The sequence below is a fragment of the Betta splendens genome, chromosome 6 (genome assembly GCF_900634795.4).
Source record: "Betta splendens chromosome 6, fBetSpl5.4, whole genome shotgun sequence".
Lineage (NCBI taxonomy): Eukaryota > Metazoa > Chordata > Actinopteri > Anabantiformes > Osphronemidae > Betta > Betta splendens.
The window spans coordinates 16,915,600-16,943,275 of NC_040886.2; the positions used below are offsets into that span (position 1 = coordinate 16,915,600).

The following is a 27,676-nucleotide window of genomic DNA, read 5'->3' on the forward strand; positions in this document are numbered from 1 at the left end:
TCAAGGTTTGCTAATGACTCTGCCTGAGATACAACTGCAACTTTATTGCCTTTGCCGCGAAAACTATTATTTTCCGATTCATTCGCTAAGTGTGTGTGAGGAGAGGCTCCACGAAGCGCTCAGACCGTGAAATAAGCAACACACAAATCCAATCAGCGCGCTGTCAAATCCAGTGTAAACCCTCTCACTCATCATCTGCTCGTAATGTTCTTGTTTCGCTCTCTGCTTGTTGTTGTATGTCCAAGATTGAGCAGCGCTAAGATGGTAATAATCTGAGGAGCACGGGGCTTAAAGGCCGCGCAGGATGTTCCTTGGCTGCCTCCGCTCTGCCCACAGCGCCCAGAGCGGGTCAGCGGATAGAAAAGGACATCCGCCCGATTATGTCAGACAGAGGGAGTGGCGTGTGTGTGTGTGTGTGTGTGTGTGTGTGTGTGTGTGTGTGTGTGTGTGTGTGTGTGTGTGTGTGTGTGTGTGTGTGTGTGTGTGTGTGTGTGTGTGTGTGTGTGTGTGTGTGTGTGTGTCTGTGTGTCTGTGTGTGTGTGTGTGTGTGTGTGTGTCTGTGTGTCTGTGTGTCTGTGTGTCTGTGTGTCTGTGTGTCTGTCTGTGTGTCTGTGTGTCTGTGTGTCTGTGTGTCTGTCTGTCTGTCTGTCTGTCTGTCTGTCTGTCTGTCTGTCTCTGTGTGTGTGTGTGTCTGTCTGTCTCTGTGTGTGTGTGTGTCTGTCTGTCTCTGTGTGTGTGTGTGTCTGTCTGTCTGTCTCTGTGTGTGTGTGCGTGTGTGTGTGTGTGTATACACGCTGGTGCGCGTGCAGAGGGAGCGTGTGTGTGTGTGTGTGTCTGTCTGTGTGTCTGTCTGTCTGTCTGTCTGTCTCTGTGTGTGCGTGTGTGTGTCTGTCTGTCTCTCTGTGTGTGTGTCTGTCTGTCTCTGTGTGTGTGTCTGTCTGTCTGTGTGTGTGCGTGTGTGTGTCTGTCTGTCTGTCCCTGTGTGTGTGTGTCTGTCTGTCTCTCTGTGTGTGTGTCTGTCTGTCTCTGTGTGTGTGTCTGTCTGTCTGTGTGTGTGTGTGTGTGTGTGTGTGCGCATGTGTGTGTGGTGGGGGGGGGCGCCGCTAATCCTGCTCCTGCTCCGCTCCGTGTCGACATGGTGCTCATTTGGACGCTGTGCATTTGAGGTCAAGCAGTTTGGCTGGATTTTCCCTGGATTTACGCGTTCACAACAAGCTGAGAGACGCACAGCAAATTAGCATAGAGGGCGATGGTTTCAAAGGTGTGTGGCGAAATCCATTCCAAAGTCACAACCACAAAAAGGAAAAAGGCCAGGATTTAAACAGACGACGACCAATAGAATCACCAGGAAATGAGCTCAGCGTTTGTAGTCGTGTTAAAGTCTCATCGAAAAATGCTGCAGCAGCTGCTTTCCTGGTTCTCCAGTTTTTAGGTTAAACTACTTACAGAGCTTCTTACAACAAACTCAACTATAATCAGATTAGTTTCAGCCTCGCAGTTAGAAAAGCAAAGGACAAAGTTGGCCAATAAACAGACGCAGGGTTAAAACTTACAGTGAATAAACTAAGACAGCGGAGAATTTAACCTGTACAGGAGAAGTCATGCTGTTAATTATTGTTTAATGCACATTTTATGTGTGAATAAAAATAAGGTAAAGACAAAAATATCCAGAAATACTTAACAATTTGCTCACAGACACAGACTCTAAACTACTGAACCGTCGATTATTTATTAAATTACATTGCGTGACTCCTTCACGGACACATTTTAACCTTTTACGGCGCCTCAACGTGTTTCTGTCACTCATCATCCAGAATCACAGACGCTGGTAAATTCTGTATTGTGTACAAATGTATGAACTCCAGCTTTAATCTAAGCTCAGCGCCTCCTGTTTGTGTTGGTGATAATCCCTGACCATCGTTTCTGCTCGAGACAACGCAGGTTCATCAGAGGCGATTTCATCCCGTTAAAAACTTGTCAAGGATTAACGGAACATCTTTTTTTCCTGTTATGGAAGATTAGAGTGTATTCTCCAAAATCTGGGCTCAGGCTGAACCGCATGAAAACAAAGGCCTCCGCTGGCCGTCGAGCCTGAACTGTTGCTTCCATTCAGGCAAAGCTCCTCCACCCGCGTCATTTGCTTTGTGTTTGAGATAGTTCTTTGTTCAATAAACGTAATGATGAGTTGGTCTTTCTGCTCATTTTTAGATGTTCTCAGTTGTTTTAAAAACCGCCGTTTCGTCTGCAGGTTGTGTTTTCAGACGGCTCACTTCTACATTGATGACAGCTCGTCTCCCAGAGTCATCGCTGCACCGTCTGCAGCTGCATTAACATGTGGTAACGCTCACCTCCCTCTGCTCATACAACTGTCCACCGACGCCCACGTCCCCGTAATGTTCCTTTATTAAAGCAGATTAATACATGTTCCCTGCTTAGCTTCCTGAAGGGTCCCGACTTCAATAAAATGTCCTTTAAAGAGCCGTTTCTCTTGCATTTCTGTTGATCTCTGTTTCCTGTTTTATTCCAGATGAGCAGACGTCTTTTCCAGTGAAGGACTTTGTGAAACACGTGGCTGAGCTTCACAGCACGCAGGGCTTCCAGCGAGAGTTTGAGGTACGGAGACAAATCCAAGTTCAGCCGGAGTTGTGTGTGTGTGTGTGTGTGTGTGTGTGTGTGTGTGTGTGTGTGTGTGTGTGTGTGTGTGTGTGTGTGTGTGTGTGTGTGTGTGTGTGTGTGTGCGTGCGTGCATCTGTGCAAGCGTGCGTGTCCCTGTGTGTGTGTGTGTGTGTGTGTGTGTGCGTGTGTGTGTGTGTCTCTGTGTGTGTGTGAGCGAGAGTGTGTCTCTGTGTGTGTGTGAGCGAGAGTGTGTGTGAGTGTGTATCTGTGTGTGTGTGTGTGTGTGTGAGTGTGTCTCTGTGTGTCTCTGTGTGTGTGTGTGTGTGTCTCTGTGTGTGCGTGTGTGTGTGTGTGCGTGTGTGTGTGTGTGTGTGCGCGTGCGTGCATCTGTGCAAGCGTGCGTGTCCCTGTGTGTGTGTGTGTGTGTGTGTGTGCGCGTGTGTGTGTGTGTGTGTGTGCGCGTGCGTGCATCTGTGCAAGCGTGCGTGTGTGTGTGTGTGTGTGTGTGTGTGTGTGTGTGTGTGTGTGTGTGTGTGTGTGTGCACGTGTTTGTGCGTCTGCTCCGCTGATGTTGTGACTGTTGCTGTGTCGCCCGCTGCATGACGACCATGAACGTCGGCCCGGTTGAATCCGGGCTGATCTTTTTCTTTCTCAGCTTCTGAGGAGCCGCTGTTCGCTTTGAGACCTAAGATGTTCTTTTGTTATGATGTGAAACTGCCACTAAAGGAGAAATCCACACAAACAGGACAGTTGAGGACATAATGTGGCCAAATAAGTCAAATTATTAAATAATGATCATTTTGTCTTTACCCTCAAAAATCAGCTTTAGAAAAGTTGTCACCTTCGAAAATTCTGCCTTTCAAATGTTTTAATCACTTTATTTAACCTTAAATAATTTAAACTTCCATCTAAATGTTTTCTTTTTCATTCATGTCCCTTTTCTGTGTCCTTCCATTGACAGAGACGTGAGAAAGGTCAGCGCCTTAATGAGCAACATCCTTGACTTTCTGCCTCTTAAATATCCTCAGCTTTTAAACTAGTTTTTACTCTTAAACGTTCATGAAGTGAAACCTTGGACCGGTTCCAAGCAGTTGAACGTAGATCTGCAACTCACAAATGGCTGGGACTCAAAGGAGACACACAATAAATGCTCTCAGACCAAGATGCAGACATCATTTTTAATTCCATATCTTGTCTCCACTGCTCCCAGTCCACAGGCGCTCACTGGGGCTGCTGGTCTTAGACTGTGGATCCAGCTGTTTGTTTTAAATGCAGTGAGGCTGAGCTTCCTGCTTCTAGTGAGACTCCGGTGCTGCGTCGGCGTCTCTGGGTCGATTTCCCCTTTGTGTTGGCAGCCGCACGATCCGCACTGTGACCTGAATCAGCTGTTGTGGACCTGTTTCTTGTGTGTGTCTTGTAATTTGTGTTTTTGCACCCCTTTGGTTGACTGTGTTGTCATGGAAACGTCCTGGCTGCCGCCGCCTCCTCACCCTCGTCGTTAGATTCTGAAGGAGAGCTACGAGGTAAGACGCGCTCCGCCCGACAGACGAGCGGCGGCTGTGCTCCCGTCTCGTCTTTGCGTTAATGTGCGTCTGCTGTGAACACGTCTTCCCTCCGTTCCGTCCGTCAAACGCCTTCATTTGAAACCTTTTAAAAATGGTGGTAACGAGAAGAGAACCTCGGCAGGTTTACAGGTGTTACTTGAACCCACTGATGCTTCCTCACCGTGTTGTATCACATTATTTATTCAGAGGTGACAGCAAATACATGAACACAAGACTCAAAGTAGGAACATCACCTGGAATTCTTTACTTGAGCTGAAATACGAGTAGTTAAAGTTGTTAAAACATGCTTCTAATAATGAGACAAGCCATAACGCCGCTGTCTGTGTGCTCAGGAGGTGCAGACGTGCACAGTGGACATGGAGATGACCACGGACGGCTCCAACCATCCCGACAACAAGGCCAAGAACCGATACAGCAACATCCTGGCCTGTGAGTCTGCAGCCTGTCGGTTCCGTGTGTTTCTGGACCCGCGCTGATGCCGTCTGTCCACTGTGTTTGCCTCTGACTCTCAGATGACCACACCCGGGTCCGACTCTGCCCTCAGGCCGATAGAGACGGGACCACCTCGGATTACATCAACGCAAACTACGTGGATGTAAGTTTAATATGTGGAACCCGAAGACTCTGCTCCTTCAGCGCTGTGTTCCTCCTCCACGGCTGCTGTGGATTTCTAAGCCCATTCACGGGGACCATTGTGCCGACCGCCGCACCATTGAAATCCCATCTCCAGTGTCTTAGTGGTTTTGTGAAAAGCCGAGGCGACCGTCACAGGTTACGACCTGGTAAAAGCTCACGGAGCGACGCCCCGTTCACGCGGCGCCTCCGTCAGTCATCGCGTGCAGGTCGATGCATTTGTAGAGAGAATGAGGAGGGAGCAGTTAAACTCGCTGATTCGATTCAACACGGTTTTCTTCCCTCTTCAGAATTGTTATATTTGATTAAGTTTATTCCATTCAAGTGTTTAGATTGTTTCACAGTTGCTTCTGGGGCGTAACCCTTTAAACACAGCCGCCCTTCGCTTTGCCAGGGTTTTAAGAAGACCAGGTCGTACATTGCGGCTCAGGGTCCCCTGAGGTCGAGCACCGAGGACTTCTGGAGGATGATTTGGGAGCAGAATGTCGGCGTCGTCGTCATGATCACCAACCTGATGGAGAAAGGACGAGTGAGTGAGCAGCTTGTAGGGAGACGTGTTGCAGCCTGAAGGCTGCGTGCTTCATAATGATCCCTTTGGCCCTTTGACCAGAGGAAGTGTGATCAGTACTGGCCGTCAGAGCTGCAGGAGGAGTACGGCAGCTTCCTGGTGACGGTGAGGAGCAGCCGAGAGCTCGCCTACTACACCCAGAGGAGCTTCAGCCTCAGGAACACCTGCATCAAGAAGGTGCGTTGAGCTGTGAATGTGTAGGGAGGCTAACCGCGCTAACCGCGCTAACCCTGCGTTGCTCCGCCCGTCGTGCAGGGGTCCCAGAAGGGGCGCAGCAGCGAGCGCACGGTGATGCACTACCATTACACCCAGTGGCCCGACATGGGCGTGCCGGAGTTGGCGCTGCCGCTGCTCAGCTTCGTTCGCAAGTCGTCCAGAGCCGGAGCGGCCGCCGCGGGGCCGGTGGTGGTGCACTGCAGGTTCGTGCCTTCCACGCCAGCATTTTTTCATTTCTTTGCACTAATTGCATTTTAGTTGTGAACCTCGCTCTCCCTCCCTCGCGCTGCAGCGCCGGCGTGGGCCGCACAGGGACCTACATCGTCCTGGACAGCATGCTGCGGCAGATGAGCGGCGACGGCACCGTCGACATCACGGGCTTCCTCAGGCACATCCGCACGCAGAGGAACTACCTGGTGCAGACAGAGGTCAGAGGTCACGCGTGCTCAGCTTCTGAAAACGCTGTAGTTTCCCCTGGAAGCGCAACGGACGCCGTCTGTTTCCTCCACAGGAGCAGTACGTGTTCATCCACGACGCCCTGGTGGAGGCCATCCTGTCCGGAGACACCGAGGTGGCGGCCGCTCACCTGCACAGGTACGTGGATGAGCTGCTGACGCCAGGGCCTGCTGGGAGGACGCGGCTGGACAAGCAGTTCAAGGTGAGCGGCGTTCCCACACAGGCGCACGCGCAGCGGCGCCTCTGCGTGTTCAGGCTTAAGCCAAATGAATGGTGTGTGTGTGTGCAGTTGGTGTGTCACACCGGGGTGCAGCAGTGCGACTACTCCGCAGCGCTGCAGGACTGCAACCGCAGCAAGAACAGGAGCTCCTCTGTGATTCCCGGTGAGTCTGGAGCTGCAGCGCTCACGCGTCCGGCCGTTAAACCGTCGGCTGAATCTCTCTCACTTGTCTTCGTAGTGGAGCGGTCACGCGTGCGTCTGTCTGCGCTGGCAGGAGAGACGTCCGACTACATCAACGCCTCCTACGTCACGGTAAGAACGGGTCCGATCCTGACTCGTACAGGAACAGAGCCGTGTAAGTCTTTAGCTTAATTTACAGGCTGCAGCCGCACAAGGTGAAACATACAGACGTCAGAGTTACACAGGCATCGTCTCACTCTGATTGGAGGTTAAGAAATCACAGTCTTAGCTCAGTCTTTTATTTTCACTGTGTATATATTATTCATTATACAGTATTACTTAGTGGCCAACTCAGAATAAACAGTGCGCCAACCTAAGTCATTGGTAACAGCCTGTATAGATCCTGTCACTGTCAAATCTGAAGTAGTTTTATTATAACGCTTTTATATTGTGTAAGGTACGTGTATGAAACCAATGGAATGCAGTAGCTTCTAAGTGGCTTATCTAAAAATGGCTGACAAGGGTAAACATGAATGTACAGTAGCATGTATTAATCTGCAGTAAATGTAATGTACAGTATGAACAGCCAGATCTACAGATGAGTGCATGTGCAGCAGAATGCAGGTGAGATCAGCTGGTCAGTGCAGTGACGTAGGAAAGAAGCTGTTCTTCTGTTTGTCCGCTTCCTCGGGCGCCTGTAGCGTCTGCCGGATGGGAGAAGTAGGAAAGAAGGCGAACGTGTTTTCTTCTGCAGGGCTACAGGCACAAGAATGAGTTCATCATCACCCAGAACCCTCTGCCGGGAACTGTCCAGGATTTCTGGAGGATGATCTGGGACCACAACGCTCAGGTCATCGTGTCCCTGCCAGGCGAAGTAAGACATTTCAGTTACTTCAATTGCAGTGGACACTGTAGGTACAGCTGTACAGTTCAGGTTCCTGATTATAAATCTAGGAGCATTCATTTAACAGTAAGTGTAATTCAGTCACTATTTAACCTGCACAAACGCTCACTTCCTGTGCCGTTAGATGGAGGAGGAACCAGAGCTGTGTGTCTTCTGGCCTCGCAAAGGGCAACCTATCAGCTATGAGAATTTTACTGTCACTCAGAGGGGTGAGAACCATGTTTGTCTGTCCAATGAGGACATGCTGGTGGTGCAGGAGTTCGTCCTGGAAGCCACACAGGTCAGTGAAACCAGATGACTGTGAACTCATAAAACCTAACAGCTTTGAGCACTCACTGCCCTCAACTCCCTGAATCCTGAAGGACGACTACGTTCTGGAGGTGAAACGCTACCGAACGCCCCACTGGCCAAACCCAGACGGTCCCATCAGCAACTCCTTTGAGCTCCTCAACCTGGTGAAAGAGGAGATCGCTGCAAAGGACGGCCCCACCGTGGTCCACGATGAGTAAGAGCTTCAGAGCCTTTTTGCTCTGACTTGGGCTCAGAGACAAAATCAAACATGTGCGTCTCCTTTTCCAGTGTGGGCGGAGTCACAGCAGCAACGTTCTGTGCTTTACTGTCGCTGACTCGCCAGCTGGAGACAGAAGGTGCGGTTGATGTTTTCCAAGTGGCCAAACTGACGAACCTCATGAGACCAGGAGTCTTCAGCGACATCGTAAGGCTTTTTATCTGTCATTTACCAACAAAACCCTGTGGCCTTTATTTGCTTTACTGGGGTGAATCTCTAACGTACTGTAAGTCGATGGCACATAACTTAGAGCATGCAGAATACAAAACCTTCATGTCTACAACTGTTCAACACCGTTACCCAGAATGCATTGCCAGTTTACTAAGACCAGCTCAGTAGTGAAGGATTAAATGGCGACCTGCTTTCCAGGAGCAGTTCCAGTTCCTGTACAGAGCCATGCTAAGTCTGATCGGGACGCAGGAAGATGATACGACCCTCCGGTCCTGTGACAACGGCACCATCATGGCGGGAACGGCCAGCACCGCAGAGAGCCTTGAGTCCCTGGTTTAAAAAAGAACTTTACAATTGAGCAACAGCATTTTTCTCTCCTTCGGACACCAACAGAACTTCTGACGCCCGTCTCCGTACAGCTACGAGGTAAAAGTCCTGGTCACAGACTCTGGACGCGTCGGACGCCGTACGTCTGTTCTTCGTTGGATCTGGACTCCCCTCACTTTTGTAATTTGTGCCTTTTTGTATTTTTATTCCTGTACTCTTAACTTTGACACAAGCTGTAGACTAACTGTGCTGACACGTTTCACTTCACTAATTTTTTCCTAACGTTTGTATTTATTGGCACTGAGCCAAATGGGGACGGACGGGAAGCCTGCATCTTTTTACATCAAATGATATTTTGTTAGCTCGTCTTTTATAGATTTTCTGCACTGAACTTTTCTCTGTAAATGTCATAGCAACAGTGTGTTATTGAAGTCAAATATAAAAGGGCCTGGAATATTATTAATAATAATAATCTAATGTAAATAATATTGCAGTAATCACTTGATGGACCAAATTTCTATTTATACTTTTAGATTTTTATATTACTTTTTTAGTGTTCAAATGTTCTGATTTAATTTTACTTGCTTAACATTAATGCTTTTATATTCTGGGTTTTGTAACATACTAAATGTGATGCATGGGATTCTGACGTTGCTCATTTAGAAATATTGCTGGATTATTAGATACAGGATTAAATGGGTAAAAGAAAGATGCTGCTGGAGGTTTTTCTTTGTTGACAGGAGACCCACAACCTACGCTACACTAAAAACATGTTTAAAAGCTGTTCTAAAAGGACAAACACATCAGATAGAAAGACACAGCAGATTGTTTTGTTCTACACACAGTACTGGTGCTGGTGGGATTAAACGCTGCTTCTGCTCGGATGCGGTGATGATCTAATCGAAGAGTGGCAGAGAAAGTGTGCAACGCTTACGTTTGTGCTTTTTGCTGGTGAGTGAGCAAAAAAGACTCACGGCAGCAGAACGAGCCGCAGCTTCTTAATCAGCAGACGCCTTAACGATGAAGGTCGAAGGTCAGACATCAGGATGGACGGACAAATGGAGGAGCAACCGCGTCTGCGAGCCAGACAGGAGAGAGGTGTTAACGAAACAGAAACCGAGAAAATGAAGACGCGGCTGATAAAAATCCTGTCTGACATACAGATTATATCTTCCTTTTATGGAGTCATGCTTTAATCCCAACTGGTTCTTCCAACTGATTTCCCCATGTGCTAATCCAAGCTAAGACACTGCAAGAAACGTGCCTTTTCAGGACAGAAAATAGGTCAAGTGTCCAGACGTTGTCTTGACCGGCCGCCGTATCCACATCTTCATTTGCATTTTTGACTTTTCATAAATGCAAGCCCAATTATCCGCCGCTTGGTGGCCTAGTTTGCATGGCTGACTCTAAATTGGTTGGCGGCACACTAGCTCATTGTCAGGAACTGAGTGGAGGCCGAGACGACTGAGCAGAATGAGAAACGCAGCTTGGAATATTCAGTTACCTGTTTTAACTTCTGCTTAGGGTTAAACTAAATCTTTGATCATTTGCATTAAATAATCAATGTACTTTATGTACGTATGTACTAATTAAAACAATGTCACGTATTGGGTAAATTCATTTAGTACTTACCAGGAGACCTTCTCCAGAACTTCATCCTGCAGCTGTAAAGATCAGAGGGTTAGAAAGGCGTGTCTGCAAAGGTCACATACAATAAGACGTCTGCTCACCTGTACACGTAGTTACTGTAAGCATCCTCACATGAATCCATGGTGGTGCTGATTCCTCAAAATAACAATTTCAGAAAATTACAACAAAGACTAATAGTTCTCAGTCCACTTTATTTGTTCAAGCAATCAACAAAAACAAAACTAATATATTTAATATGATATAATGTATTTAATATGATTTAATGTATTTAATATGATTTAATAAAGCGAGAACCAAAAGCATCTCATCAAAATGAGATCATCAAAAAATCATCATGCAAGTTAACTAATCCGTTTTTCACAAATTGTGTAAATATAGTTGAACAATGAGGAGAAAACGTTACTTAGATCAGGTGCATTGGAAACGTTTCAGTGTTACAGTAAATATCCAGACACTTCCTGTTCTCATTCTGTGCTCCTCACTGTTTTGTAACCACTTTAACAAGTGAACTGTGGGATCAATAGAGTTTATCCTAAATAGCATGGACACATGAGGTAACGTTGGAATAGGTCATTCCTTAATGCCATTAACCACGGGAAAACAGAAATGAAAACCTAAAGGTGAAAGCTACCGGAGCTGGATTTGTTTTCACAGTCAGCGCTTTGGTCATCTTCTAATCACCCGACACTTTATAAAACAGCAGGATGATTGCTCAATGGAGGCAGCGTGTATGGCTCAACGGTAGCATTTCCCTGATTGCACAATATGTTAAAAGATCATCTGCCAGAAAACGTCACTTTAGATTTCGCCTTTAAAAGCTGATTAATACTGAAGGGTTTCTGTAGGCTGGAGGTCAGACCTTAGCCTGAATATTCTATGCAAGACTTTGACCTTATTAGTGACAGTGGATCTGTTAATACTTAAAATCTCTATTCTGCAAATTAAGTCATTGCACCTGGGTGACGACTACTTCTTCTGGGTCAAACCACCAGAAGATCAAAGCCACTTTACCCAGGAAGGAGGAAGAGCCTCCATCTTCCTTCAGTCCACCTAACACCTGTTACAGGTGTGAAGTGAAACCAACAGGAAGAATTATTCCAGCTAATTCTTCTCAGCGTGATGAGACCTACCAGGACAACCAGTGCAACTTTTTACACTAGAAGACAGACGACCAGGTGTCTTGACTTAACTTCCAGAGGATTTACTCAAACTTTTCACGAGTTTAAAATATTACAATACTACTACTACCATCACTCCACTGGGTTCAAAGAGGCCCAGTTTAGCATTCATTCACTCACTACAAGCACGCGTCATCTGACTCTATGAAGGTTCTTTTGGACATAAATTCCCCATATCTTTTAAAGCTCTAGACTCAAAAAAGTCTCACACTAGAAGAAAAACGACCAGACGGCTTCTCTTCCACACTTAGACCATTCACATATAATTTTAACATATCACAGTTTTTCGTACTAGCCAAACTACTACTATTACTACTACTACTACTACTACCACCACCACCACCGGGTATAAGATGGCCAGCTGAACATTCATTCACTGACTACCAGCATGTGTCATCTGAATCTGTATGAAGATCCTATTGGAGGAAGTTTGTAAACACAAATTTCCCCATTTTCTTTCTTTTCTTTCTAGACTCGTTTCACAGACGTTTCACTGAAGGTTTTGGACATGCGTCACTCCTGGATGCTGCTCTTAGTCATAATGTTCAGTCCTTCCTTCTTCAGTCGATCCAGCGCCGGCTCGTAGATGTCCTTGGTTATTGGGATCACCAGGCCCTTTGTAGTGATTTCACCTGCAGGAATAAAACAAACTCCAGCTCATTAAAACAAAGCCTTAACTTCACAGACAAGCAGAAACCAATAATATTCACTTCACAGTTCACCAAACGAATGATTGCTTAAAACGTTTCCATTTTTTGAACTGAATTCCATTCATCACTGACCGTCAAGGACCATGCGAGCAGCGATGGCTGCTGGGTAGCCCACAGTCTTGGCCATGGCGGAGAATCCGCTGGGGTCGCCGTACACCACCATGCTGATGTGCTTGGTCTCCAGTTTGCCAGTGGGGTGGCGTAGGCCCACATCGTTCCTCATGATGATCATGTCCCGCTCGCTTTTATCTGATCACAGCAAAGTCAATCACATTGATTGGTGTTACTATCAAACTGAGTGATATTTGACAATATCACCATATAAAGCAAATAATAATATCGATACAAAGCAGAAATGATGAGATGGACAGTAACAAAACATTCATGTTGGTTCTACTAAATACAGTGTTGTTCCATTAGTGTTTCTAGACTCTACTTGGGCTGTGGGACGTGTCTTTACCAAAGGAGAGGTTGGCTTCCAGATGTTTTGCCAGAACTGCCAGGCTGCTCTCAGCCGCAGGCACATTCTTGTCACTCAGCATCCCAAACCTGAACACACACAAGAAAAATGAGAAAAGACCTTTTCTGCACAATGCAATAACCTTCACAAAGCCACATTAAAAGCTTTAAAAGAAAACGACTCTTCTCTAACACCCCAGCAGTGCTGCGCCAGCGGCCCAAACATCCTTGGCTCTATCTAAAGAGATGAGCAGTTGCTTTTTGTCACTGCTTTGCTGGTGAATTGAATAAATGAACAACAAGTCATTCAATTTGAGCTGCGAGCACCTTGGTTTTTATCCTCTTAACGGCACAGATGGAATGTTTCCAACAGTTCACTTTTACCGTGGGAGGAATTTACGTTTCAATGCCAATGTGACTCTCCTTCCGCCACTGTTTGCAGCAGCACAACAATGGCGGCGCAGAGGCTCGGTCTGAAGAGACCCTTCGAAAAGTTTAAATTGAAGAGTGTGCACACTACACCACTTGAGGCGTCCTCATTAGGGAGGGCAGGGGAGAGGAGCCGCGTCGGCCTTGCTCTCAGGCTGCCATGCACAGCAACAGCCGCAGCGCTGAAGAGCAGCAGACGTCAAAGATCTGCTTGAAACCGAGCGGCACAAACAAATGGGCATCAGATTGTTCAAAGGGGGACTGAGCAGGATGGGACACGTTTACTGCATCAAACACGATTATTAGTTGACAGCATGCAAGCTCCCCACTGTGAAATCTGCATGATAAAAACAGCAGCAAAGATTCCAGGATGATCAGCAGGAGCACAGACGTTTGCAGCTCCCTTCACATGCAGCCGGCACCTGATTCCTTTTTAAGGGTTTAGTGGCCGCCTGTTTTGATTGAGTTTAACCTTGATTTGCACGTTTTAGCAAAGCACCTGATCTGACAATCACTTCAGACAGTCACAGATGCAGGCCCATGTACTGTATGCGAGGGGAAGCAGCCATCTTGGGTCTCTCACCATCTCAGCGTGTTTATCCTCGTGTCATCCTTTCCGAGGTGTTCATACACGGCTTGCTCAAAGGCTTCTTGGGGCAAAGTAGAGGACAGTCCTATCTGGTGAGAGAGGAGCTGTTTCTGTGGAGAGGACAAAACCAATCACATCTTGTTAAATCGGTCCATTCTGCAAAAGTTGGGACATTTTACGACAGTCGAACTCCTGCTCTGCCTCTGCAGACTCCTCGTTGACTTGCTAAGTTCCCTTTAGCTCCAAGTTCATCACCAAACTCCTGTTTCTCGTTACATTCTGTCTTATCAGACAAATACTTCTGCTGATGCATTCACGAAGAATTCACTCTGTTTTCGTAAACATGTCCTTAACATTTATCTTTGCATTTCTCTTTCTTCTCCACAGGATAAAAGACAACAAACATTATCTGCTGCTGCTCACTGCAGCCTTGATGTTGACAGGCAGCCATTGACAGTAATAGACTCTTCAACAAACCCACTTTCAATGTTCAGATGCTTCAAGTGGAAACTGGCTAAACATTTTTTCAACTAAATGACAAAATGGAAAGCCTTGCTCAGAGTCCTTTTAATCACAGTCCTGAATAATCTTGAGTTCTTACCCAGGAAACTTGGGACTGCAGGAGGGAACTGGGCTCGGTGTTGATCAGACCCAGTTTGACAAAAGCACTCATGGCCTTGGAGAAGCCCTATGGGACAAATCACAAGCTAAAGCGAGTCACAGCAGACACACATGTTTATCATGTTGGAAAAATTAGTGGCTTGATGAGAGGCTGATATTTTGAAGACTAAACAGTAAAGAGTTATTGAGATGACTTTTGGGAATTGCAGCATAATTAGACCACCACTTCACATTAATCAAAGTGAAGTGACACTTCAGGAAATCAGGAGTGTTCAATCAGTGGAAGGTTAAAGAAATGTGTTTTGAGCCTGTGTGGCCTGTGTCTGTGTTTGTACCTTGAACCTCAGAGTTCCTCTAATCATCGTGTGCGCTGTCTCGATGCCGTATAGGTCAGTGTAATTCGTGCTGTCACGGTTTGGAAATCCCTCCAGGTTAAAACCAGGGAAAATATCCATTGGCACGGCAGAGTCCATCAACGCTCCACCAGCTGGGATGTTCACCAGCTGTACGACACACAGAAAGCACACACATGAATTATAGTAGTTTACCTGCAATCTATTACTAGTATGCAATCGCTCCCTCGAGGCCTCTGTACCTGATTGTCTTTGAGGAAGGTGGCGTGGCTGGTGGTATTGAGGAGGACGCCATAAGGACTCCAGCTGAACTTGTAGCGAAGAGGATTGTCTGAAGATTCAGGGGCAGGAAGTCCACCGCAGAAGGAGCTGTAGGACTCCACCTGTGAGGCACAGTTGTCAGAAAGTGGTATTCACGCCAATAATAAACACAATGTGGCGTCATTTCATTTCAGTTTAGTGTGACATGAACAAATGGTGTGACCAGGTTAAACTTCAGTCAAAAAACTCTGAAGTGCAGCCTTTCTGAGAACATGGTGTCTGTTGTGAATCACATGTTGACAGAAGCGTTATCACAGCCCCAGTGTTGACTCACCGTGCAGCCCTTAGCTTTGGCCCGATCGATGCACTCCATCGCTAGCATGTGGTCGATACCTGGGTCCAGGCCCATCTCATTCACGATGGTGATTCCTGCCTCCTTTGCACTGTCACACGAAGGTTACTTGATAAGAGGCATGCCAACGCATGACATGAGTCGTTGGTGGTGTCATTTGTCCATAGAATGTGTCTGTACCTGCTCTCCAACTCCTTCATGGCAGGACTCAAGTAGCTGGCTGTGACCATGTTTACCTTCCTATTAATGCAGTGTCTGGCGACGAGGGGGTGAAACGAGTACGGCAGCATGCTGAAAGTGGAGGAGGACGTTCAGGTCAGCACACAAGGATGATGAATTCATGTCAAGAGGGTTGGAAAAAACTCTTCTGGCAATGCACATGTACACGAGTCAGGTTTTTTATTTCTGCAATGAAAGACTTTACAGGTGACAGGTTGTTGTTTGTCGTGAGGTCCTGTTTCTGTTGAGAGCTCGAAGCATAACATGCCCCTGAATGTTAGTTTCTAGTTGCAACCGTCTAGTAGCTGTTATTTCTGCCACTAAATACCTTCGTTGTGAGATAAGTGCATCTTAGCGCCTCATAGCAAGTTACAGGGTGTGACTGTGTTGTACCTAATGACCAGGTTGTGGTCTTTGACCAGAGAGTCCAGGTACTCCTCCTGCTTGCTGACGTCCAGGGCGATGGGGATCGTGTTGGAGTATTTGGCAGCTAGTCCCTCTGCCTGCGTCAGTGGTGATGATGCTGAACGGAAACCACAGGGAGACAGTGCTTTAAAAATGACACTATTCCTTTTTGAACTTTCTGATTACTGCATGAGATCACAAGAGCGTCTTGAGTGAAATATAGCTTTAGTTCGATAATAAGACATTAGATAATAATCTAATCCAGACTCACCCACAGTGACTTGGGTTTTTTTATCTCGAGTCAAATACTCCACTACGGGTTCGGACACATATCCCGAACCCAGCAGCAGAACCCGATTCATCCCGTTCCTCTTTGTGATCTGAGCCTTCTCCCTGAGGGACATGAGACACGCCATGTTAAAGCCACATCTTGGTGAGACATTGAAAGTGAGTTTCAGCCCAAGAGGCAAATGTTTAACCCAAACGAATTTCAGGAGTTTGTGATTTTAAAAAGAACGTAAGAAACAACAGATCAATGATAAATGAATGAACAATTATTGCTGAATTTGGTCAAATGCACATTAAAAACATTGGAAGACGTTTTGGAGATTTAATCTGAACATGATGCCTTTAACGGGCTTCAGTAGATAATTGGGAATCAGACTCATGAATGAAACAGAGTCACTTATTAACTTTGACAACAACAAAACACACTTATCATCTACAGGATTAATTCTCTCAGAGATCATAATAAACAAGGGGTGATGTTTACAATTGTTTAATTAAAATTAATTCACCTCAACTCAATTAAACTAATCAACAAGGTGTTAATTTGAAACAAGTCTATGCTTATTGTTTACAATTGATCATTGTCTTTTTATATAAATTAGCAATTATAGTTGAGAGTTGCTGATCCTGTAAAAAATGCATTGTTTAAAAGTCAAAGACACAGTGGTGTGAACCAGGACGAGGTGGAGGAAAGTGTGACAGATGGAAGAATGAGGAGGAGGACAATAGGGAACAGGGTCAAGAACCAAACACACAAGTGAATAAAAACAAAATAAACCCGAACAAACAGGAAACTGAATATTAAACAAATCAACATTCCACAGGCTAAAACTACGTCTGCCTCCTTGATCTGCGCAGCTTCCATTAGACTTGTTTGAGATTGACATAAATAATCTAAACACTTAGGTTTGCTGTCAACAAACTGCTTGCAACGTAGCATGTTCCCATGTTGTGCATCCATAGAGGGATGAGTTGTGTTGTTTCCCAGTCACACCTCTGCTATAGCACCGTGGAGCCACCACCGAACCGGCCTCAGGCCTGGCTGATGCATCAAACTCTTAACAAGCCGGCTCCTGTGCACAACAACCTCGACGCCGACGCACTCGTCTCAGTTTACAGACTCAGTACTTACATTACGTTGGCCCGTTCCTCTACTGCTGTGTTTCAGTGGAGCTGGTTACTGGCTGTCTGAACCCGAAAAGGAAGCGGTGAAGTTATGTGAATCTGGACTTCTGTGTCAGCTCCACCTGTTTATACCTAACTCAAACTGCACTGATAAAGCTCCACTGGTCGCCCCCTCACTTTACAGGCCCCAGTGGCTAAAGTTGTTGATTATTTACGTGTTACGTGTCCAGGACACTAGTTGAGCAGTAACTGGACCTTGAAGATGCCTGTGTGTTCTATTACAGTCCTTGAAACACATTAACTGCTGTCATGTCATCTTTGTAGCTAACTGGATGAGCACTTATGTAATCATTTCCTCCTTATGCAACTCATTCTCCATATCTTTGTCTTTGTTTACCTGCCTATCTACACAATCACCCTCCACAACAGTGTTTTTTTAACTCAACTCCTATTTTTATATCTCACTGCACCAAAACGACAGACACAACAACAGGCATTGAGATGAGTGATGTTTCTCACAGCCAAGAGGACAATGTTGTTGAACATTATTAGGAAACACTGTGTCAGTCAACACTCTAAGACTGACCTGTATTGTAAATGATATTTAGGGTAAAAAATTTAAAAGGATTAAATGAAATATTACAAAATGATGGGGATATATTCACCCATGTGTAATGTCAAAGAAAGTCGTATTAGGGGAGGAAGCATCACGTCAAATCCTTATTAATTAAACTGAGACATCTTCTCTAAACAAATCGATTCAGTTAAAAACTCTGGATTATCTCATGACAATAATAACACCGTCATCGAGGCACTGCCCTGAGTGACCCGTGGCATTAATATGCTACCACCCGTCTCAAACAGCCCACGAGTCAGACTCCTGGACTCGGCAGCTTTGGCCTAATTGGATGAGACACATACACAAGTCGCAGTGGGACCGACTGGAGGTCTGACCAGAGGGCCGCCTGCCGCCGGGCCTCTTTTCCTTAATTAAAAAACAAAAGAGCCGTTCCCTCAGGAGGATTTCACCCCTCGTTTACATATCTTAAGGAGCCAAACTCAATCTAAAGGATTAAGATTTGGGGGCATGGCTTGTCTGGAAAATGATATTTAGGATAAATCAGAAGGAATCACGTCTTAAAGGTGGCCTAAATATGAGTGAGAGCAACGCTTGGGTGACACACGTCTCAAGGAGAAGCTCCAATCGCTTCAACCAAGCTGTTTATTCAAATCGTGTGTTGATAATCCAAAGTAACAAACATTGTTACTGTGAATGTTTGTGGCGTTTGAATAGGTTTCTAGGAGCTCATTAATAAGTCCTTCATAGCAGAAGCCGCAGATAAACTGAGAGGACTGTTAAAGAAATCAATTTTAAAAAGGTTAAGAATTAAAACAGATAAAATGATGACAATGAATTACAGGTGGAAATAAATGATAAACATGCTGATGTATGATTTATGCCACATGTCACACGGAATTAAAGGAGATGTTTCAATCGTGGCTGTGTATCCAGTACAGACAGAGACTCAGGACGTTTAGGTTAAATGTGCACATTGGTGGTGGTGGAAACAAGTTACCTAAGCTGTGATTTGTCTGGCATTATTTATTAATAATATAGTATAATAATAATATAATAACAATCTAAACTAAACTGGGATGTGCATGTTTTTTACCTTTCTTTGTTTATCTGAAGTAGAATATGTACTGGATACACAGACATTAAACGGATATTAATTAATCCTATGGGTCACATGAAGACAGGTGGCGATGATGATGATGTAAAAATGCAACGCTGGGAACGGACAACAGACAGCTGATGTGACAGAGGGGGGTGATTCTGGTTATTATAAGTGAGAAGAAATAATGTTTCTACCCCTCAGTACGCAAAGGGCAAAGTCCAGTACTTGAGGTTGGATAGCAGCTGTGGCTAATTAGCGCGTTAGCCGTGCAGGTCTAAATAGAAAGGCAGGCTGGCACAGCAGGCACCAGACGGCAGCACTGTGCAGGAACAACCACAAAGTGAGAGTTAGTCGTTAGAGTCCTGCCGTCAGCAAAGCAGGAAGGACACTGAAACATCACAGACCGCTAGGTTTTACTAAGCCTTCATCACCGCTGCTGAGTCAGTCATTAATAAACTGGCATGGTTAGACTACATTATATCTCGTCTTCTCTCGTTCACATGCTGCATTAACCCATTTTCTTTTCAATAGTATTTCAAATAAGGGAGTTAAAGCCTGAATACAATCATACGCTAAACATCGTGCACCCAATAACAGACAGGCTCAGTCAGTACTTACCTTTCCTGTCGAAGTTCAGTGATGTACTGAAAGTTGGGAGTGAGTTTTCCGTTTGAGGTGATGACAGCCTTTGGGAACAGATATTTATATATTTGTATTTATTTGAACACAAGATAGAAACTGATAAACCTATAGTGTTTGAGCTATAAACGTCCTACTGTATGGGCCATTATCCTTACGTTTCTGACGGTGTTGCTGAATTTCTCCTCTTCCAGAGATCTGGAGGCATCTGATTCCAACTGATGACAACAAAACAAGAAGTTTATTTAAAAAAAATACTTTAACAATAAGCATTAAGTGCTGCCTTTGGGTTTTAACTAGATTTTTAATCATTACATTTTTTTATTATTAATTCCTTTACCACTTCAAATACCCCCAACCCAACCCTGCAGCACTGAGGCCTGTTCTCTCTGCCTCCAGTCTAGGTGTCTTACCAGTTCCAACATGTAGGGAGCCAGCTGGTCTCCAAAGCACATAGTGGACTCGACGGGAAGCTGAGCCGGAAGGTTGTCGATGGAGCACATGAGGATGCCGTCTCCTTCAACGCTGCCGCAAGCAGAAACAGAATATGGTTTATATCCAGATAGATCATTCAACCTCAAGTCTTTTCTCTGTTGGTGAAGTGAGACCACACTTCAGTGTACACCAAAATGCTCACGCTAAGGCCATCGATGCAAATGGTCTCAATCTTCATCATGGCAAGGCCCAAAGTTACAAATAGGGTCATGGAGCAAAATGTAAATTATATGCTTTCTGCTTTGAAACCAAAACCATGCAGCACAGTTCATAGAGAATCACTCCGGTGAAGAGATGCAGAGACATTTGGCAGCATGACTGAAAACGCTGTAACGCAATAATCACCAGCAGGATGATTAATCCATGTAGATTAACCTACATCATGAAATGATCCCTCTCTCAACGTCACAGGAATAAAAGATATGTGGAGACGAGATTCTTGCAAGGTTGGGAATCAACACAGGTAAAAAAGCTAAATGTTAGCACTGGTCAATATACGCTCATTTCTATTTGATGCTTTCTCATTTCTCATATCATTTAGGTGTAAATATCTATTTTAACTAAAGCTTTGAATGAACCAAAGCAAAACAAAGAACCTCAGGCTCCTGGTCCTTATGAGCAGCAGAAGAAACTCTGAGTTAATTACACAGCCAATTAGGCATCATGAACTTAATCTACGAAACATCAAATGTAATTAGTTGAAGCTGAAAATGGCGCCATGATTAAATGCATCTTGGTTTGGTAAACAGACTATTTACCAGCAGACTCTCGCGTCTGACCATCACAGACTAAGTAAAAGTGAGACTGTGGGTGCCAGGAGGTCGGCCATGAGGTTTGTACTTTACCTGCTGTGATGAACGTCCTTTTCGGCGTCATACATGCTGAACGGCTTATCGATGGTTGTGCACTCGGTCATGAACTCTATTGACCCTTCGGTGTCAGCAGAGATGTCACAGATGGCCAGCATCCTGCAGAGAGAGAGGAAGGGGTTAGAACGACGGCCTCACTGTCCCTCTGCAAACACGCACAAAGATAAGCTTGTGTGGAAACACAGCAACTGTCAGGCTGCAGGTTTATCCTCTCCCTCAAGTCCAGTGTCAAGCACAGAAGTGTGACCTTATCAGCGTCTGGCTAAAGGGTTGAGAACAGGTCCAAGTCACAGCAGTGCTATAAAGAATCTTTAACAGGCTGCGTCAGGATTTCTGAGCTCACTCTGGGAGAACATGCACTTCTCAGTGAGTATGGTGAGCTGTACATTCTGGCCAGCGTTATGTGGGATCATGTTGAACAACTTAAACAACACGTTCAAGGACATCTCCAACTTATACCTGCAGCTGTGTAATAATAAACATTTATTAGTAACACATGACATCTCTCTTGAAAAGAACAACTAAATGGTTTTCTGTTCAAACTCAGACATGATGTGACTGTTTACTGTTCTGTCTAAGGTTCTGGGGGTTAAACCCCAGAGTAACAAAGAGAGGTCAGAAGGTTCCAATGGGGAACAAGGACTGGCAGGTGTTGTTAAGCTTGGAGTGGGTTTTTCAGAGCTTGCGTATAATGCTAACCTGTGAGGCAGCCCTGGTGATCCCCTAGTGTTTACAGCGAAGGGATTGTCTGGTATCATCAGCCTTTGGGCATCATGTCGTCGGAGGAGTCTGGGAGTGTTTGGGCCCCAGTAAATACAATTCATCAGGCAGCTCACATGTGGGGCAATCTGTGGTTTAAAAGGGACATGAAGCATGTTATGGTACCTGAAACCAATAATCTGTGTAGGTATGAACGTTCTGGCATGAGGTTCCTGCAGCTGACTCACCTCAGTAGAGAAGTTTGAGATGTATTTATCTGGGTTCTGCTCAAAGTCGATGGGGCAATATGTACCGGTGTCTGCCCTACGCATGTAGTGTTCTCTGCTCGCGATGACGACATAAATCTTGTTCAAATCTGAGCAGAAAGCACAGAACATCATCAGACACACTTCAGAAAGCAAGGTCCAATAATGTCTAACTCAGCATTTAGACAATGTTCATGAACATCTGTTCTCCACTTGGCTGCTCATTTACCATAGTTGTGATATACATAAAATATGAGGACAAAACAAGTACATACATATTTTCAGTGAGCACATAATGTGTAAAGTTTTGAACCTAAGGCACTTCGCCCTGAGATAACTGAATCAGCACTATATAGATAAAACTGAATTGATTCAATTGAATCAGCTGTTGACAAACATACCTCCTTTCTCACGCACGTTCTTCAAATGTTCAACATCAATATATTCAACAGGAAGATGACTGAGCATTTGTTTGACTCCCTGTAGACAAGAAAAGTGAAGATGAGCAGAATTTCACAGAAATGCAGATTTTATCATTTTGAAAAACACTGGGTGTTGTTTCATACCTTAGCGACATTTCCACTTCCAGTGATACAAATTATCAGGGGGCCAATGGATTTAGGCATGAGCCCCTGGGAAATCTCATACCCACAGTTCCTCACAGACTGGATGGCCTCGCTGATAGTCCTGTAGTTATGAGCCATGGAGATGTGCTGTAAAGAGTAAGAAAAGCTTAATCTGTAGCTTTTCATGTTAGATTAAATGTCAATTACACATGTTTGTTTCTGAGATTTCGGGATTTCAATAAAATATATTGGGTTTCATGCTTTGACGACATTCTCTTTTTAGATAAGGGATCATGAGGGTTTAGAGAACGGCTTCTCTTACCAATAATGGAGTGTGGTGACCGAGAGCCAGCAATCGAACCCCGAGTCCATGCAAAATGTTAAGCGTTCCTACAAAAAAACAGGAAAGATGTGTATTACTGTACTTCCATATGTGACCACTCCTGGGTTTCAGATACTGTAAATTAAACTTTTAACCTAACATTACTTAATAATTAAAGTCAGGACTGACTTAACAGCTGTTGTCATATTGGCACAGGTTTGACTCATCAAATGTTTAAACAAGGTTGGATCCATATAGAGTCAGACACTGTCCCCAATGTCAGCTGCTGCCAAAGCAAACTATTACAGCCGTGCCAAGTACAGTCAGCGCAGACCATGTTCCCTGCCAAACCGGTCTGATGTCCTACCTGAGATACCGGCCCAGATACCGAAGGCTACAACACGTCGACCGGCCGCATCAACCATCTTTTCATAGTCGATCAAACGACAATTCTGGAATGACAAAAGCAACCACGATGTCATCTTTGAGTAAGTAAAGGAATCACAACAAAAAAGATATCAAATATATGAATGTGTCTATAAATCAGATCAGTCGTATCCATTTTGTTTGTAAATTGATCAACAACTCGTGTCTTCCTGTATTTGACTGAATTTGATATACATCATCAATAATCAATAAGTAAAATTACAGCCAGAAATATAAATGAATATGTTCATTCATATGTATAACATGCCCATTCAAAACATTTAACTTCAGCAGTGTGATGTCATGTTGTGGAATGGAAGTAACATATTTTAATGTATCCAATCAAATTATCTGTGGTAGCTACTGCTTGACTACTTTTTATCTGTTTGGTTCAAAGATAGCAGAAAAGATTTAAATTTGAAGAAAAATACAGATGACAAAAAAAGAAGAGAAAAGGAACAAAGGACCCAACATAGTAATAAATAAGTAATATGCTTTCCTCAATTTCTTAACTGTGAAAGCTCTAAAACATTTGTCCCTCATATGATCACAAACTCTCACTGTGTGCTGATGATTTGATTTTCTGTTCTCAGTCAACACAACCGCTACCAATGCCTGTCAGGCGTGGCCCATTGTGATACAAGACATTTATAGAACTTTCATTTGTCTCACACTGGCCTCATTACACCTCAACATGTCTGCCTCCTGTGGCTCATTGTGAAGAGAAAACAGCTGTGGTCCGGCTGCTTCTCAGCCTTTGTTACTACTCACTGAATAAGCAGAGCATTAACTAAAGTGGCTGGTGATGAGCGCAGAACCAGTGAGCAAGGGCTTTCTTAACATCGTCCCACAAATATTATACAGGCAATCGTAGTGACTATTTAGGTTTCATTCAATAATTCTTACCTGTCTGATGAGTTCATCTAAAAGGGCCATGTTGACTTCCTGAGCCTTCACAGTGTGGCTGAAAATAAGGTATGTCATGTGGGGAATGATGAAGGCGAGCGGTAGCTGCTTTACTCCTAAAATTAGGTTTGCCATTGAAATGTCTTCCTGAATGATGGCGCCTGCCTTCTCGTAGTACTGAAAGCAAAACGCAGTTAATCAGACAGCAGAAAACTACTAATTTGTTTCATGAATATTGTGCGCTTGTGCATTACTGATGGCCTCACCATATCAGGGATGGCTCTGTGGTTGGACGGCTGGACTACGACCTTGACGCCAGCTTTAGTCAGCTCCTCCACATTGTGTGGGGCAAGAGGTGCCCTCCGTTCCCATGGATTTATATCTTCTCTACGAATGCCAAGGATTTTCCCCCGGTACTTATGGTGTCCTCTGACGAAGAGGCCGGCTGGCTTATGAAGTGTCCCCAAACGGTTGTACATGACTGTTCAGCTGGAAAAGCAAAACAAACATTAAGTCATGACATACAGGCAGAGGCAATCAATGCTGGTTACAAGCATCTATTATATTAGTTATGACTAACTATTCTGAAATAGTTTTGACTAGTCAACTGTATGCATGATCTATAAAATATTTGAAAACCATGAAAATACATGCAATAATACATTAATTAATACTAACATATTCGTTAAAGAAACAAGTGGGCTTAGGTCCCACTGTAAACAAAGGAAAGCATACTGGGCCCAGTAACGCAGCCTCCCAAGATTCAGCCGTAGAAGAAACTGAAGTATGCTAAAATGCTAACGCTAATTACTAGGTTTACTGTTGTGCTGTTTTAATGTCAAACAAACTAAAGGATAAATCACGGCACAGCTGTTAATTGAAGCCATGTTGGCGTCTGTGTGAACATGCGGGGACCAGGTAAGAGTCCATTTCAACATGTCCGACCTCGTTAAGTCAACATTGTAGACAAAGGCCTCGTTAGGCAACGTGCTCACCACATAATTAGCAAGTATCGGTCATCAAAAAAACGCCGAATGGAGCTAAAAAACCCTCTAGAACGCCGATTTTAATCACGAACTGCATGAAAGGCAGTCACATAATGATATAATTACTAACTTCCCCGGACCCGTGCCGCCATATTTACACGCCCAGGAGGTTCAAGCTAAGCTAACGGTCCACGCTGATAATGGCGAACAAACAACGCCAAGGCGTCAATGGATTCTGGTTTTACCGGTTTATACGCCTCACGGTCTACAAAGTACATAAAATGTGTTAGTTTGTGAGCTTTTAGGTCTGTTGGGACCGAATGCGGGTAGAAGCTTCTCTCTCCTTCTCAGTTCGGATGAGATGCTAGCTAACCGGTAACGATCGAAACTAGCAACTTTCGATAACAGGATTATAAGTATGACATGATGTTTGATGATTATGAAAGTAACAGATTAAGGATTTTATCTCCCAAATTATCAGATTTCACTTCCCACTTAAACAGAGTTGCGAGTCCTGTGATGAGTTAGTGGACTTAAACAGCTGTTATTACTAAAGTATGATATGTAACCCACCAAAACTAACAATTACAAATCAGCCTTAAACCAGCTAAGTCACGTGCATAGTAGGCACGTGTTTAAATGTAGCACAACACAAAACGTTTAAATAAAGTATAGATTAAGCAGCAAATCTATCTACGATTATAATTTGTAGAATCATTGAAGTTTCATGCAGATTTTCAGTTTCTGTATTGATCAACTCCGGAACTGTTGCAACACTAAAACCTCCTACAGCTCATTTCACTGAAGCAATAAGCAGAACAGCTGACAAACCTTTCCTTCTCGTCTCACAGGCTCCTTGCGATAAATGAGAGGGAAGTTCGGGGCAAGACCTGCTATTCCTCAGAGGCGACGAGAGGTGAGCTGCGTGACTTACACGTTGTCGCCACAAACTAATCCGTTTCCGGTCTTCCCTTCAAGATAAAACAAGAGCCCTCCGCGGTCTCAAACTACACCAAAGTTAGGAAACAAAAAAAACCAAACACGATCAGGATTTTCAAATCCTTCACAACATTTACTTTAAACAACAATACATTTGGAAATGAATGTGAAAACTTTAAATACAAATCATACGTTTGCTTAATTTAAAAATGTTATTCTATGTTTATAGTTAATAACGATTAGCTTAATACAGAACCAACATACGGTTTAAATCTATGCCTGTGTAATAACGGAGGTATTACTGATAACATTTGCGCAAGTATAGCTGCACAACTGACTGAAGGAATGTAATGTGTTTAGAGTTATGTTTAGAGATTTTACTCTTGACGTTTATTTTGAAAATCCTGCCTTTAACTCCCGGTTTTGAATTTCCAATGTGCGTCTTTAGGAAGGTCCATTTTCAGAGATCTGCGGGAGTCAGCGGAGTTTAGTCACACGGCGACGGTGCGTTTGTTTTTTCTCGCAGCACATTCGATGTGCGTTTCACTGCTGCGCGTTAACTGCGTACGCTTCACACCATTCGTCCACGTCTAAGTCTGGTCTAAAGCTGTCAGAAGACGGCGAAAAATCATTTTTTTAATGACGAGCGAGTCTACGTGCATGTGGCCGCCCGTCAATGCAGAACAGGTACAACAAACGAGCGCTCAGCTACTGCTTAGAAAATGGGCCTGTCCACGCGTGGTCGAGCTTTTCCAATCAGCGTCCGGATCCGAGGAGCCGCCTCCAGCGCTGCCCGGCGCACGGCGATGACGCACCGTGTGGAAAACGTGCATTCTTTGTTTTTTGTTTATAACTGCATAATAAATACTTTAGCTCCGTGTGTGTGTTTAAACCTGCCCCTCCAGTAAAACCCGTGTCTTCCGACTGCTAGTTTACGTTTGTTGTTTAGTAAGTGTTTACCTGGTACAAAGGGTTTATAGACACGTGTGTAACTTTTATCATCCTTTATGTGGTTCTAATTACAACGGGCGTAATTAGTAAACTTTACATTACCATCATTTAATGATATGTTTCTGTTGCTGCATATAATGAAATCTAAAGGCGTTCAGATAATCAGCCTTTTTGCCCCGAGGTTCCACTTTAATTGTTACAGTACTACTACTAATACCTGTTACTATCAACTATAACAACATCTGGAGGTATTTTCTAGTTCAGTTTAGTTTTCTGTGTGTCCACGTGTCTGTCTGCTTCAGTGTCCACGTGTCTGTCTGCTTCAGTGTCCATGTAGGGGAGGTCTGGGGTCCCCAGCCGAGGCCCCTTTTCCCCTTGTGACCTGGCCTTGGAAACAGAGCGAGGCGAATGGATGCATGGATTAACCTCAGGACTAGAAAACACATTTCCAGAAATGTTGAAAGTTTTTAAATGTAAAATATAAGAGAAGTGCAACAGGAAAGATGTTGTTTGGATAACGGCTCATATTGCTCTAAAACCTGTGTATTCTATGCAGCGTTATTGGAGCTTCACAGGTGAATGCGTCTCTCAAACTCAGTTTACTGAGATTCCACACTTTTGAACAGTGGCCTTCAGCTCCGTGGAAGAGTGTTAACAATCATTACCTACATTTCAGAAGTTACAGTTTACTGACAGTGGTTTTCTGAGACCTTGCAGTTATGATAGATTGACTGATTGATTGATTAATTGATTGATTGACTGATGATTACAAATAGGCAAATGATTCATATATTTGTTTTTTGTTGTTTTTAGTTAAGAGACAAAACCATAACTAGTTTGTTTTCTGAGTTTATTACTCTCTAATCTTGA

General features: G+C 44.3%; 2 protein-coding genes and 1 long non-coding RNA gene across 10 annotated transcripts in view; 2 read left to right on the forward strand and 1 right to left on the reverse strand.

Annotated features, from left to right (window-relative positions):
* The window catches only part of ptprz1a (protein tyrosine phosphatase receptor type Z1a), a 36,133-nt gene extending 27,000 nt beyond the window's left edge, over positions 1 to 9,133 (forward strand). For 6 of the 8 annotated variants that reach the window (XM_029153487.3, XM_055509616.1, XM_055509617.1 and 3 more), the window contains 17 exons: positions 2,249 to 2,337; positions 2,528 to 2,613; positions 4,119 to 4,139; positions 4,514 to 4,610; positions 4,694 to 4,776; positions 5,209 to 5,343; positions 5,425 to 5,559; positions 5,638 to 5,801; positions 5,891 to 6,026; positions 6,110 to 6,256; positions 6,344 to 6,437; positions 6,513 to 6,586; positions 7,209 to 7,328; positions 7,483 to 7,638; positions 7,721 to 7,863; positions 7,938 to 8,073; positions 8,296 to 9,133. In XM_029153487.3, coding sequence (XP_029009320.1) covers positions 2,249 to 2,337; positions 2,528 to 2,613; positions 4,119 to 4,139; positions 4,514 to 4,610; positions 4,694 to 4,776; positions 5,209 to 5,343; positions 5,425 to 5,559; positions 5,638 to 5,801; positions 5,891 to 6,026; positions 6,110 to 6,256; positions 6,344 to 6,437; positions 6,513 to 6,586; positions 7,209 to 7,328; positions 7,483 to 7,638; positions 7,721 to 7,863; positions 7,938 to 8,073; positions 8,296 to 8,436 — 1,957 coding nt within the window. In that variant the 3' untranslated portion in view covers positions 8,437 to 9,133. The remainder of the gene's footprint in view (positions 1 to 2,248; positions 2,338 to 2,527; positions 2,614 to 4,118; positions 4,140 to 4,513; positions 4,611 to 4,693; positions 4,777 to 5,208; positions 5,344 to 5,424; positions 5,560 to 5,637; positions 5,802 to 5,890; positions 6,027 to 6,109; positions 6,257 to 6,343; positions 6,438 to 6,512; positions 6,587 to 7,208; positions 7,329 to 7,482; positions 7,639 to 7,720; positions 7,864 to 7,937; positions 8,074 to 8,295) is intronic. The other 2 variants (XM_029153488.3, XM_029153490.3) reach the window with 1 other exon arrangement.
* A 1,112-nt stretch (positions 9,134 to 10,245) lies between these two features.
* On the reverse strand, positions 10,246 to 25,880 carry aass (aminoadipate-semialdehyde synthase). The gene is made up of 24 exons (XM_029153508.3): positions 25,748 to 25,880; positions 24,197 to 24,419; positions 23,931 to 24,107; positions 22,966 to 23,050; positions 22,599 to 22,666; positions 22,277 to 22,423; positions 22,112 to 22,190; positions 21,693 to 21,820; positions 21,445 to 21,593; positions 20,722 to 20,844; positions 19,795 to 19,906; positions 19,540 to 19,599; positions 19,361 to 19,428; positions 15,922 to 16,043; positions 15,639 to 15,768; positions 15,207 to 15,317; positions 15,009 to 15,117; positions 14,656 to 14,796; positions 14,396 to 14,563; positions 14,041 to 14,127; positions 13,434 to 13,549; positions 12,423 to 12,511; positions 12,035 to 12,211; positions 10,246 to 11,884 (listed from the first exon to the last, which is right to left on the reverse strand). The coding sequence occupies exons 2-24, from the start codon at positions 24,407 to 24,409 to the stop codon at positions 11,766 to 11,768; spliced, it is 2,778 nt and encodes a 925-aa protein (XP_029009341.1). The 5' UTR covers positions 24,410 to 24,419; positions 25,748 to 25,880; the 3' UTR covers positions 10,246 to 11,765.
* LOC129604227 (uncharacterized) lies at positions 24,684 to 27,582 on the forward strand. The gene is made up of 3 exons (XR_008694928.1): positions 24,684 to 24,848; positions 25,768 to 25,832; positions 26,304 to 27,582. It is a non-coding gene; the product is annotated as an uncharacterized LOC129604227 (long non-coding RNA).
* The last annotated feature ends 94 nt before the right edge of the window (positions 27,583 to 27,676 follow it).

What these genes read in the sequence shown, in the direction of transcription:
- aass (XM_029153508.3), bottom strand. Translation starts at nt 24,409, where the DNA reads ATGTACAACCGTTTGGGGACACTTCATAAGCCAGCCGGCCTCTTCGTC. An exon ending in AAAAACCCAAGTCACTGTGG is followed by an intron (nt 15,769 to 15,921) that starts GTGAGTCTGGAT and finishes GTTTCCGTTCAG; the next exon opens with CATCATCACCACTGACGCAG. An exon ending in CCAAAGCTAAGGGCTGCACG is followed by an intron (nt 14,797 to 15,008) that starts GTGAGTCAACAC and finishes TGTGCCTCACAG; the next exon opens with GTGGAGTCCTACAGCTCCTT.